The following is a 13,487-nucleotide window of genomic DNA, read 5'->3' as shown; positions in this document are numbered from 1 at the left end:
GAAATGAAAAGGGAGATATAACAACAGATCCTGAAGAAATCCAAAACACCATCAGATCCTTCTACAAAAGGCTATACTCAACAAAACTGGAGAACCTGGATGAAATGGACAAGGTTCTAGACAGATACCAGGTACCAAAGTTAAATCAAGACCAGGTTAATGATCTAAACAGCCCGATATCCCCTAAAGAAATAGAAGCAGTCATTAATAGTCTCCCAACCAAAAAAAAGCCCAGGACCAGATGTATTTAGTGCAGAGTTCTATCAGACCTTCAAAGAAGATCTAATCCCAGTTCTTCACAACTATTCCACAAAATAGAAACAGAAGGTACTCAACCCAACTCATTCTATGAAGCCATAATTACTCTGATACCTAATCCACAAAAAGACCCAACAAAGATAGAGAACTTCAGACCAATTTCTCTTATGAATATCGATGCAAAAATCCTCAATAAAGTTCTCGCTAACCGAATCCAAGAACACATCAAAACAATCATCCATCCTGACCAAGTAGGTTTCATCCCAGGGATGCAAGGATGGTTCAATATACGGAAATCCATCAACGTAATCCAGTATATAAACAAACTGAAAGACAAAAACCACATGATCATCTCGTTAGATGCAGAGAAAGCATTTGACAAAATCCAACACCCATTCATAATAAAAGTCTTGGAAAGATCAGGAATTCAAGGCCCATACCTAACCATGATAAAAGCAATCTAGAGCAAACCAGTAACCAACATCAAAGTAAATGGTGAGAAGCCAGAAGCAATCCCACTAAAATCAGGGACTAGATAAGGCTGTCCACTCTCTCCCTACCTATTCAACATAGTACTTCAAGTCCTAGCCAGAGCAATTCGACAACAAAAGGAGATCAAGGGGACATAATTTGGGAAAGAAGAAGTCAAAATATCACTTTTTGCAGATGATATGATAGTATATATAAGTGACCCTAAAAATTCTACCAGAGAACTCCAAAACCTGATAAACAGCTTCGGTGAAGTAGCTGGATATAAAATAAACTCAAACAAGTCAATGGCCTTTCTCTACACAAAGAATAAACAGGCTGAGAAAGAAATTAGGGAAACATCCTTCTCAATAGTCACAAATAATATAAAATATCTTGGCATGACTCTAACTAAGGAAGTGAAAGATCTGTATGATAACTTCAAGACTCTGAAGAAAGAAGTTAAGGAAGATCTCAGAAAATGTGAAGATCTCCCATGCTCATGGATTGGCAGGATCACATTGTAAAAATGGATGTCTTGCCAAAAGCAATCTATAGATTCAATGCAATCCCCATCAAAATTCCAACTCAATTTTTCAACGAATTAGAAAGAGCAATCTCCAAATTCATCTGGAAAAACAAAAAACCTAGGATAGCAAAAACTTTTCTCAAGGATAAAAGAATCTCTGGTGGAATCACCATGCCTGACCTAAAGCCTTACTACAGAGCAATTGTGATAAAAATGGCATGGTACTGGTATAGCTACAGACAAATAGATCAATGGAATAGAATTGAAGACCCAGAAATGAAGCCACACACCTATGGTCACTTGATCTTCGACAAGGGAGCTAAAACCATCTGTAGGAAGCCATTTCAGGCTGTAAACAGGCCAGCCGGATGGAGATCTGCTCCAGGTAGTAAACAAGTCCATGTTTGGTGGATGGCCTGCCCTTAATCCCTGATTGGCTGATCAAGCCTGCCTGGTGAGGTGATGTGACCTGTGGTGATTGGTGGGGGCGTGGTTGTGGCTGGAGTGGAGAAAAACACTTGTAACTAGAGAGGCTCCGGGATTTGAAGAAAGTAGCTGCCTGAGTAAACTGCTTAAAGAAGAACCCATGGTTGCGTTTTGCTTGCTGGTCGAGTGGGATGTGACAACCTTCCAGTGGAAAAAAGACAGCATTTTCAACAAAAGGTGCTGGCACAACTTGTGGTTATCATGTAGAAGTATGCGAATTGATCCATTCCTATCTCCTTGTACTAAGGTCAAATCTAAGTGGATCAAGGAACTCCACATAAAACCAGAGACACTGAAACTTATAGAGGAGAAAGTAGGGAAAAGCCTCGAAGATATGGGCACAGGGGAAAAATTCCTCAATAGAACAGCAATGGCTTGTGCTGTAAGATCGAGAATTGACAAATGGGACCTCATGAAACTGCAAAGCTTCTGTAAGTCAAAAGACACCGTCAATAAGACAAAAAGGCCACCAACAGATTGGGAAAGGATCTTTACCTATCCTAAATCAGATAGAGGACTAATATCCAATATAAAAAAAAAAGTCAAGAAGGTGGACTCCAGAAAATCAAAAACCCCATTAAAAAATGGGGCTCAGAGCTAAACAAAGAATTCTTACCTGAGGAATACCGAATGGCTGAAAAACACCTGAAAAAATGTTCAGCATCCTTAATCATCAGGGAAATGCAAATCAAAACAACCCTGAGATTCCATCTCATACCAGTCAGAATGGCTAAGATGAAAAATTCAGGTGACAGCAGATGTAAGCAAGGATGGGGAGAAAGAGGAACACTCCTCCATTGTTGGTGGGATTGCAAGCTTGTACAACCACTCTGGAAATCAGTCTGGCAGTTCCTCAGAAAATTGGACATGGTACTACCGGAGAATCTCGCAATACCTCTCCTGGGCATATATCCAGAAGATGTTCCAACTAGTAAGAAAGAAACATGCTCCACTATGTTCATAGCAGCTTTATTTATAAAAGCCAGAACCTGGAAAGAACCCAGATGCCCCTCAACAGAGGAATGGATACAAAAAATGTGGTCCATTTACACAATGGAGTACTACACAGCTATTAAAAAGAATGAATTTATGAAATTCCTAGGCAAATGGTTGCACCTGGAGGGCATTATCCTGAGTGAGGTAACCCAATCACAAAAGAACTCAAGTGATATGTACTCACTGATAAGTGGATATTAGCCCAGAAACTTAGAATACCCAAGATATAAGTTACAATTTGCAAAACACATGAAACTGAAGAAGAATGAAGACCAAAGTGTGGACACTTTGCCCCTCCTTAGAATTGGGAACAAAACACCCATGGAAGGAGTTACAGAGACAAAGTTTGGAGCTGAGACTAAAAGATGGACCATCTAGAGACTGCCATATCCAGGGATCCATCCCATAATCAGCTTCCAAACGCTGACACCATTGCATACACTAGCAAGATTTTGCTGAAAGGACCGTGATATAGCTGTCTCTTGTGAGACTATGCTGGGGCCTAGCAAACACAGAAGTGGATGCTCACAGTCAGCTATTGGATGGGTCACAGGGCCCCCAATGGAGGAGCTAGAGAAAGTACCCAAGGAGCTAAAGGGATCTGCAACCCTATAGGTGGAACAACATTATGAACTAACCAGTACCCTGGAGCTCTTGACTCTAGCTGCATATGTATGAAAAGATGGCCTAGTCAGCCATCACTGGAAAGAGAGGCCCCTTGGACTTGCAAACTTTATATGCCCCAGTACAGGGGAACTCCAGGGCCAAAAGTGGGAGTGGGTGGGTAGGGGAGTGGGGGTGGGGGAGGGTATGGGGGACTTTTGGGATAGCATTGGAAATGTAAATGAGGAAAATACCTAATTAAAAAAATAGCCTGCATGGCTTGGGGGATTTGTGGTACCCCCTGTGAGAACTATCCAACAAGGTGCAACCCATGCTTGGCGCTGGAGGTTTCTGGCATATGGTATTTAGTTGGGTCACTGTCTTCCCTATTATTTGGTGATTCTATTACAGCTGTTTCCTATAAAATAGTCATAGCGATGGGAGAGAAAGGTAAAGGAGGGACTTCGGCGAGGGACAACTCATAGTAAAAAATACTTGGAAAACCTTATGGAAACCTTATGGAAAACATTTCTTTCTTGTACTGCTGATGACTGCTAAAACTTCTAGGAGGCAAGGAGCGTCTCCTGAGCTGGAGTTTCATTGCAAGGTCTGATAATCTATGACACTTTACAATTTGTTTGCAACCATTTTCCATCAATAAGAAAAGGGCATATGGAGCAAGTGAATTCACACTGACAGAAAAACTGGAGAGAGTCATGCTCTGGTCAACTCATCAAATGCTAATCTCACTTATCCTTCATGATTAAATAAACAGAGTTCTTTTATTCTAAGCAGACTAAATTGTATGATGTATGTATGTATTTATATGTATGCTTGTGTGTGTGTGTTTGGGCACATGTATATATGTGTGGGTAATCTTACAACCCAGAGTCCTAACATACCTATGAATTCTAGGGGGAATGCAAATCCACAGAACCCACCATTAAATATTATAAACATGTTTAAGCCAATATATACACCCAAATTTTGGAGAAGAGTTAGAAAACCTGCCCAATATCATATTACTTGAAAATCCAACTATAATAGCTTCATAATAAAATGAAAACTTCACTTACTTTTCTAGAACCATGACAATACACCATGACCAAGGCAACTTACTAATGAATGTGTTTAATTTTGTGGCTCACTGCCACGCACTCCCGTAGAGTCAGCTTGACAGGCCGAGAGGCCTGGAAGCCATTCACGAGGTGGAGAGTTTCAGGGAAACTCACCTCCTGGAGTCTGGTCTTCTTTCTAACCCATACATTAATATTCCATTCCCGCGTTAGTCTGGTGTATGGATCCACGTGCTCTTTTTTAGTATTATCTTATTATAAGTGCCTTTTAAGATTGAATTCTGACATAGCTTAGTCTTCACCAGTGTTCCAACGTCCTAGAAAGTCCTTGAGCTGACCATGGGCTTGGAATTCAGTAAGAATGTTGCTATTCAGTGACATTCAGAATTGCCTCTGGTATTACACTATCACTTTGAACAAAGCTAAGTCACTGCCCTACACAGGAATTTACCATCATCTAGGAAGAAGGAAGTTTGAGACCTAAGGAAGAACCAGAGTAGATACTTAGAACTATAGATAGCTGAGTTACACCCATTCACACGTATTTACAATGGCCTAGGGGGAAGGTGGACTATACAATAGACTAAAATAGGAACTATGGCAAGGGCACGAAGCCCTTGACCCTGGCTTCTAAGATTAAGTGAACTTTAGGTGGAGCTTTTTTTGATCCCAGTTGTTAACAATGAATTCTATCCCTGTTAGACCTTCTGTGTTTGTATTCCTCTGTTTTGTGTAAGAATCCAGTAACCTATTTGTACCTTGCTGGTGTGTCACCCAACTTCCCTATTTTCTTCTGTATAAAAAGTTTGATGCTCAATTTGACACATTACATTCAGATTCTACACAACCTCTCCTGTGTACATCTGTCTGTCATTCCCTCCGATGCTTTGCCCACTTGCCCCAGAGACCCATTCCATGCAGACAAAGGGATCCAGAGGGTCTGTGGCAGCTCACAATTTTAGAGTGTTATCATCTATAAACATTATGGTGCAGAGTAAGGCAGGAGGCAGGCAGGCAGGCATGATGCTGGAGCATCTAATTTACATCTAATTCATAAGCATAGGGGCAGAGACAAAGAGAGAGCTAAATGGGAATGGTGTGTGCTTCCTGAACCTGAAAGCCCACCTTTAGGGGCACACTTCCTCCAACATCTCCTAATCCTTCCCAAATAGTTCCACCAACTGTGGATCAAGTGTTTAAACAATGAGTCTACAGTGATTGTTCTCATTCAAGCTCTACATCTACCTTCTGAGCTTGGACTTGGTGCTCTCACTTTCATACAGCTTTGGCTAATGTGAATGGAGGAGTCTCCGAAAAAGAAAGAATGCACACAAAGATGAGCTAAAATTCAAGGCCAATGGGGGCCTTTCAAAGCAAGAGACACGGGAAAGAAAACTGGATGCTGATGATCAGATTAAACCTGAAAATAGATATTTAGAATGCTTTGTGTTGTTAGTAGTGAGTTATTCTCTCATCTCATTTCAACTTTGATTACATTTTAAAGGTGCATCTGTAAGAATGCAAGCAGTGGTATCATGTGACTAATACAAAGATCAGCCTGTGTGCCCAGAGGCATAGACTAACCAGGATGATTCTTTTTCTTAGACTGGGCTATAGCTGGAACTCAGTAGGTAGCTCAGGCTGGCCACAAACATAATCCTCATGTCTCCACCTCTGAAGCCCATAAATCTAATTTTGTGGTGTTGGTTGGGGGCGAACAGGAACATGACCTATGCTTAAATTCTCAAGTTTAATGATAATCATGTTGGGTGAATTTAACTTTGGTCCCATCTTTCCAGATTTCCTTAAAGTCCCTCAGAACATCAGGTAGTCTTCAAATGGCAAATATACTACTCCAATGTAAAGGAACATTTAAACACAGGATTCAAATTTATTAATTCACTGAGTTTTACAATATACCAATAGAGTTGTTTCCATCTGTGATTAAGGACATCAAATCGGGGGCTGGACAGATGGCTTAGTGGTTAAGAGCACTTCTAGAGGTGCTGAGTTCAATTCCCAGCAACCACGTGGTGGCTCACAACCATCTAAAATGGAACCCAGTGCCCTCTTGTGGTGTGTCTGAAGAGAACAACAGTGTACTCACATACATAAAATAAATAAATACATAAATCTTAAAAAAAAAAAAAACAGGGCTGGTGAGATGGCTCAGTGGGTAAGAGCACCCGACTGCTCTTCCGAAGGTCCAGAGTTCAAATCCCAGCAACCACATGGTGGCTCACAACCATCCGTAACAAGATCTGACTCCCTCTTCTGGTGTGTCTGAAGACAGCTACAGTGTACTTACATAAAATAATAAATAAATCTTTAAAAAAAAAAAAAAAACAACAACCCAAAACCATCAAATTGTGGTTTCGGAGTTGCAGGGTAAATCAGTGTAAAAAGGAATTGAATTGTCTTTGGTGGCTTTGACAACTTTCTCCTGTCCAACTAACCCACTCTTGCTAAGGATTCACTCCTGCCAATAGCTCTTTACACCAAAGAGCACTAACTACTCAATAACACTGCCTACTCTTGAAATTCAGGCTATGGCATCCAAGGCTGGGGGTGCTGTTAATTTAATGAACACATAAAATTGTTTCTTGGGATCGTGCTAATTTCCCTAAATTTTGTAGGAGTATGGGTGTCACTTTCTCAGACAGGATTTTAGGTTTGGTTTTGTGAAAACTTCACTACACTCTTTGTGTGAGACTTTTCCTTGATTTTCATTCTAGAGTGAGCCAATGAACCATATCACCAAGCTTGTGATTCCAGCTTCATTCCTGTCACACATGACCAGCAAATACGCAGCCTTTTCTATATGGGCTGAAGGTGCTTTCCTTCTTATTATTTTTTTAAACAAGTATGATTATGCAGAATACGATCTAGCTTGATAGGAAATGAAAATGCTCGTCCTTTATCTGAGAAAAAAATAGTAGCGACTTTAAGAGTAAAGAAGGCACCTTCTTCCAGTCTTCATATGCATAATTTTCTTTGCAGAGGACCCAGATGGAGGGAGCTGAAGACTGAGAGGCAGCCCAGTCTACACTGAACAGTGCTCCGCCTCCCCTCTTCGCCCCGCCCCTAGACCGACCCCGCCTCCCCTGCCCACGCCCCACCTCCGGCCCCGCCTCCCACCGCGCCGGCGCCATGGCCGCCCAGGGGATCTGGACGCTGGCGAGGGTATCGCTTGGGAGGCCACCGCCTCGGGCCGAAGGTTTCCGACAGCAGCTCAACTCAACCCTCGGTTCGACTTCCGAAGGAGCCCGCGGCGGCTCCGCGGCCGACTCGTGGGGAACGCCCGAAGGAGAACCAAGGCATCCAGCGAGCCGAGAGTTAACTGCAGCGGAGAGGCACATCGTCGAGCTGCACCGGGCCGCCTGCGCGGTGAGGCCCGCTCCAGCCTGCCCCGCGCGCGGCCTCTGCGCCTGCGCGCGCCCGGCCACCCGACCCCGAGGCGGCCCGGCCGGGAGGTGTTGGACCTCCGGCCTGGGGCGGGTCGGCCTGGGGCGTCCGCTCAGAGGGTCCTGCGAGAAACCCGGTCGCACTTTTGCGTTCCGGACAGAGAGGTGTCTGCCCTGAGATGGGAGGCTCGCGAGGCTCGGTTTTTGATCTGCGTCCCAGCTAAAGGCTTGTCTCGGTTTGTGTGTGTGCGCGCCCTCCAGCGTGTGAGTGTGTTGTGTGGGGGAAATGGGTGCTGAGGAACTGAGGGTAGGACTGAGCTCTTACAGGGAACGTATGTAGTACAGACATGTTGCCTGTGCGTGATAACTCGAGCAGCCTGCCATCCAGTGACTTTAGTAATGCAAACATAAGACAGACGCTTTACATTTTTGCCCCGTGTCCTCTCATCCTTTGCCTCCAGTCCAAGTGAGCGAAAGAAATTATAATCAGGCAAGTTTGCATTTTTCCTTAGGCATTCTTAAATCACCTTTTCTTCTGGTTTATGGATTTGACAATTGCTTGTCACCACCAATATCTAACCTTATCTCCCTTCAGTTTCCTGACACTTTAGAATACAATAGTTTGAAGATAGCATTATTTATATTTTAAGTTTTATAATGATGTAAGAGTGACTTGTAATAAATCTGTGTATTAAGCTCTGTGTTTGGCTAGTACTTGATAAGACCACTTATTTGGTTTGGCTTGAGACACAGGCAGAGGCAAACCTTGAACGTTTCCTAAAGTTGACACTCAGCCTTGGGAGTAGTATGTCCCAAAAATCCACTGTCTAACCCCTTCATGTGTTGCAAGTGAATAAAGATTTATCGAAAAATTATTGACAGCCTTTGACCGTTCTTGCTTGTGCTCTTATTTTAAGTATAACAAACACATGCAGTTTGTTTCCACAAGTCACCATACAAATATGGTTTGTAAAACCCAGAAGTCTTATCATTTTTCAAGGCAAACAACAGTGGCCTGTATAGATTGGTTCGATCAACATAGCAAAAGGAAGGCAAGTATTTGCACCGGGGAACCCACAACCTTTTCATCAGTGGGGTTTCACAGGTCATGTGACTGTCCAGGAGACCAGAAGCAAACCCAAAAACATGCTTGGTATATATAGCTCCCAAATGACAGTATTTTTCCATGCCTCAAGGGAGATAGCGCCTTATCGTGCTCCCATTCCTGCACTGGCTATCTTGCTTTCCATAGACATCTTGCTCTCCAGTCAAAGCGTCAGCAAACTTGCCTCATCTTCGTTGCCATCTTTATCCAAGGCTCATTTAGTGAGAAGAAATTGTGTGTAGGCAGTCAGCAAACTTAGAGGTACGCCATCCACATGTAGAGCAACCTGCTAAGCTTCCGGATCGCCAGATAATTGTCTCCAGAAAACATCCAGAAGCTAAGCGAAGACTATAAAGGCTTTGCAGTGTTTCGTTTATTTGCCTTCCAGGTCGTCAAGCATGAGCTTTGTGGGAGGAGAAAGAGAAAAAAGGAAATGAGGTTCTGACAGTGGGTCATTCTAAAGTAGTGTTGGGTGCATCTGGTGCCACATGGCCTTGGGATTTGAGAGCAGCATTGGGACTTGCTAGTTTCTTAACTGCCCTGATCTATTTGTGCAGCAATGCCTGAGAGTGAACCCAGACTTGAACTAAAATATAAGTTGACCTGAATGTCAACCATAATGAGTGACATCATTAAGTATAACGCTGGATAGCTGAAGTTCTTGATGACCAAATGGAAACTGTTTGCCAGAGGCCGCAAAACTGGTACATGCCTTGCATCCCAACACTAAAGCAGACAGGTTGGTTGTGAGCTTGAGGCCAGCCTGATCTACAAATCTGTGGGCCAGGCAAGGTCATATAGTTAGAGCATCAGCGAGAGAAAGAGCAAGGGAGAGAGAGGGGGATATGCATGTCAGAAGACCTGCTGCCTTCATGCATATTTTAATGAAAGTCTATAGGCAGGAGTGATACACTGAGTTTCTAATGGTCAAAGTGCTATATAAAAACCCACTGGGAAGTTCCCCTATAAAATCTGGAGGCTAAGAAACATCATTAATGTGATATACGTCCGAGGGAGGAGTTACAATTTGCCTTTCCCTGCACACACTGTGCTTTGGGGGATTTATTTTTTTAAATCATAATTGCATATAAGTGGGAAATGCATCCCTGAAGTTTGAAGTGGTATCCTGGAAGTTGCTGTTGATCAAGCTTATTAAGCCAGTGAGTGTTAATGTGGCAAAACAATACCTTCTCAGTCAAGACTAGATCTACCAAAACTGGCGAGGGAGAGGACAAGAAAACCGTGGACCTTGCAGGGCAGTAACACATCGGGAAGGTCTAGAAAATATTCAATAACAGCAAAGGCAATGCTTCTCTGTGAGGCCTGTTTGGCTTTGATTAGCACCTTTTCTGTGAGTTTAAATCATTATCCACATATTGTAAGCACTGAAATTGTAACTGCCGCTTCTGAGTGCAGTTCATTTCCAGCCTCTTAAGCTCTTAAAGTCATCTAAATCACCTGTTATTAAGCTCGTTACCTAGAAGCAGAATGAAAAATATCAGAGCAGCAGCCACATAGTTGTCGCATACAGAGGAGTTCTTGTTTTTCCACCCACTTCTCATTTTACTCAAAACTGTATGCTTTTCCCTTTAATCACATACAGTTAGCTTATATATAACGTAGAAATGCACGTGCTCTTTAATTGCAAATGCCACTACAATTACTGGAAAAGAAATTTAATACTGTCCTTTTAAAAAAAATTTACAATCATTTTGGACTAAAAATATTACTAGGGAGATATGATGAACATTAACAAAGATTGATGTATTGTTTTATTACTCTTCAGGCTGGCCAGCTAAGCTATATGGACCCAGCTACCGGCTATGTGGTTCTCACAAGGCTGGCCCACTTGCAGAGAGGCGCCTGCTGTGGCTCTGCCTGCAGACACGTGAGTAACAATTCTCGAATTACCCTGGCAGTTTGCTGAGCTTCTGTAACTTCATAAATACCTATTATTTGAACAACAAGTCAAATAAAAAAGCTAAATAGACCTAGAGTGTGCTTTTCACAAGCTGTTTTAGCAAAGGACAATGAAGCTGTTAGTACCAACACAGGACCTTTAAAGTTAATGGAATTTTGTAACATTTCACTGCAAGCATCGGCTCCTCCAAATGCTAAGACTTGAAATTCAGGGGAGCTCTTTATATATCGAGGAAAGCTTTCACGAAGCCTGAAAGGCAGGCACAGAGGGCAGGAAAAGAAACCAAATGAAAAAAAAAAAAGAAAAGAAAAGAAAAAGAAAAAAGAAAACTGTTGCAGACCAGCTCCTAAAAATACTGCTACCTTAAGAAGCAGAAATGTTCCCAGTATTGAAGGCGGATCTTGAAATGATAAGACTTCTTCCTTCCCTTCCATTCCCTCCCACTCCCTGCTTCACATTCTTTCCCTTAGCATACAGATCTGAGTGCTGGCCCTCACCTTGCTATAGTTCATAGTTTTTCTCTGTCTCTGTCTCTCTCTCCATGCCTGTCCCTATCTATGTCTCTCTGTCTCTGTCTCTCTCTCCATGCCTGTCCCTATCTCTCTCTCTGCCTGTCTCTATCTCCTGTCCTTCCCTTCTCCCCTTCACACTTCAGTCTCCGCTTTCTTCTGGTCTGTGTTTAAACTGTGTTTAAAGTAATCATGGGCTAGATTACTCCGAAGTTAGTGCTATAGGTCTGAATATGCTTATTTCAAGAGTCTCATGCCTATGCTTAGTAATCAAAGCTAATGAACCATTCCTTCCTCTTTTCTGTGCAAAGAAGAAATCAGAGTTTGTTTGCTTCCTACTGGAAGAAGTATCCCTGAGGTACATTGTTGTTATGTTAAGATTATAACCAGATAGCATCTGTTTGCAGAACATTTTCTATGTTTTCCTAAAAGAAGATGTTATTCCTTGTACTAGTCCACTTTCTAATTAAAGACCAGACAGTAAATGCTCTTAAGAACTGTGGACAGTGTTCTGAAAGTCAGCCTTCACTTTTGTGCAGTCTCCTGGCTATGCCAGGAACGGTTTCTAATCAAAGTCATAAGAGCATCATGTCAATCTCACACCCGTGGATTTTGTAAGAATTGGGGTTTGGTAATAAAATTCTAGAGCCTGCAAAGATACACTTAGGAAGTGGTTCCTGGATCCTAATTAGGGCTGCTTAACCAAAGTTCCATTGTACTCTTTAGTCCCCAAGACTTATAGATCCAGTGATTTAAAACATTGCTAACCACACTTTTTTCCCCACCATGAGAAATGTACTTTCCTACAATGACTGTTAAATAATTACATAATAATTTGTTATCCATCTTTTTCAGTGTCCATATGGCCAAGTCAATGTGAAAGATCCATCTAAGAAGAAGCAATTCAACTCCTATTTTTATGTTTGACAACAACTTCATCTCTAGTCTGTCAAATTAAGTGTGTGTTTTTGAAAATAAAGCCCTAATCTAGAATGACCTGTTACGAATATTTGAACAGAGTTAATATTAAATACATATATCCAAAAGAAGGTCCACAAGATGCACGTTATTCTCGAGACAGGGTTTCTCCATATAGCCCTGGCTGTCCTGGAACTCACTTTGTAGCCCAGGCTGGCCTCAAACTCAGAAATCTGCCTGCCTGTCTCCAGAGTGCTGGGATTAAAGGCATGCGCCACCACGCCCGGCTTCTCTTTTTTGCTGCATGACCACAGGCATATGTTGAAGGAGAAAAAGATGGGTGTCCTGTTGCATGAAAGGAGCCATCAGGTCACGGAGATTTCCTTAGCTTTGCGTCTTCCATCTTTTTCTCATCCATGCAAGGAAGGTTGCTGGCAAGTAGCAGGCACATTCTTTATTCTATCTGTATCTTCAGCTTAAGGCGATGGATACGGTGCCATGGATCACAGCATATGAGTGCCCAGCAGCAGGAGATGTTCCCATCATCTGTCCATCTGTTCTTTCAGTGTAGACGTCTTATGGTTTTGATGTGGGGGTCAGACATGTTTCTCTTAGACCGTTCTTCATTCTCCCTCTATAGAGTCCTCCTCCCCTTCTTGCAATACCTCCCAGGCAAACCTGCCTTTGAACCTCTTTCTAACTCTGTATAGGTGCTGTCCATTCTGAGGATTGCCCTGTGGGAGCCCAGCCTCCAGTGAGGCAGCATCTTCCAGGAGTTGTTCTCACACCTTCTCAGCTTCTCCTGCAGGACAACAGCCACTGGGAGGCCCTTGTCTGCCAGTGGAAGAGTTAGGCAGTAACAGGAAGCTGCTGCTCAGAGCTAACTTGGAACCTCAAAGTCCGGCCTCTGTCTCTCTGCCCAGTCATAGGCCACTGGCAACTTTATTCACCCATTAGAGTCAACTGGGGGGCATAGATCCTCAGTGTCTGACAGGCAGATGTGTGGGTTCCTGGGTGATTTGGGGAGCTGAGTTCATACAAATAGCATTGGAACCACAACAATGCATCCCAAGGATGCCCTTCCTTTCTCAATATATCCCTTGCAAACAAACACTGGCCATTGTGGAGGTTGGCAATTCTTGGGATTTCAATGTGCAGCTTAGTAGCTGCTGCACTAGGGAGGAAAGAGGAGGCAATTATTCTTGCTTATGCTT

At 42.8% G+C, this 13,487-nt stretch overlaps 1 protein-coding gene across 1 annotated transcript; it reads left to right on the top strand.

Moving 5' to 3' along the window:
• The first annotated feature begins 7,529 nt into the window (after positions 1–7,529).
• 2310009B15Rik (RIKEN cDNA 2310009B15 gene) lies at positions 7,530–12,405 on the top strand. Its single transcript, NM_001081226.1, has 3 exons — positions 7,530–7,803; positions 10,712–10,813; positions 12,211–12,405. The coding sequence occupies exons 1-3, from the start codon at positions 7,567–7,569 to the stop codon at positions 12,280–12,282; spliced, it is 411 nt and encodes a 136-aa protein (NP_001074695.1). The 5' UTR covers positions 7,530–7,566; the 3' UTR covers positions 12,283–12,405.
• Positions 12,406–13,487: the final 1,082 nt, after the last annotated feature.

Source organism: Mus musculus, chromosome 1 (assembly GCF_000001635.26).
Source record: "Mus musculus strain C57BL/6J chromosome 1, GRCm38.p6 C57BL/6J".
Classification (NCBI taxonomy): Eukaryota; Metazoa; Chordata; class Mammalia; order Rodentia; family Muridae; genus Mus; species Mus musculus.
The sequence above is the reverse complement of the archived record's forward strand: the minus strand, read 5'-3'. Positions and strand labels throughout refer to the sequence as shown.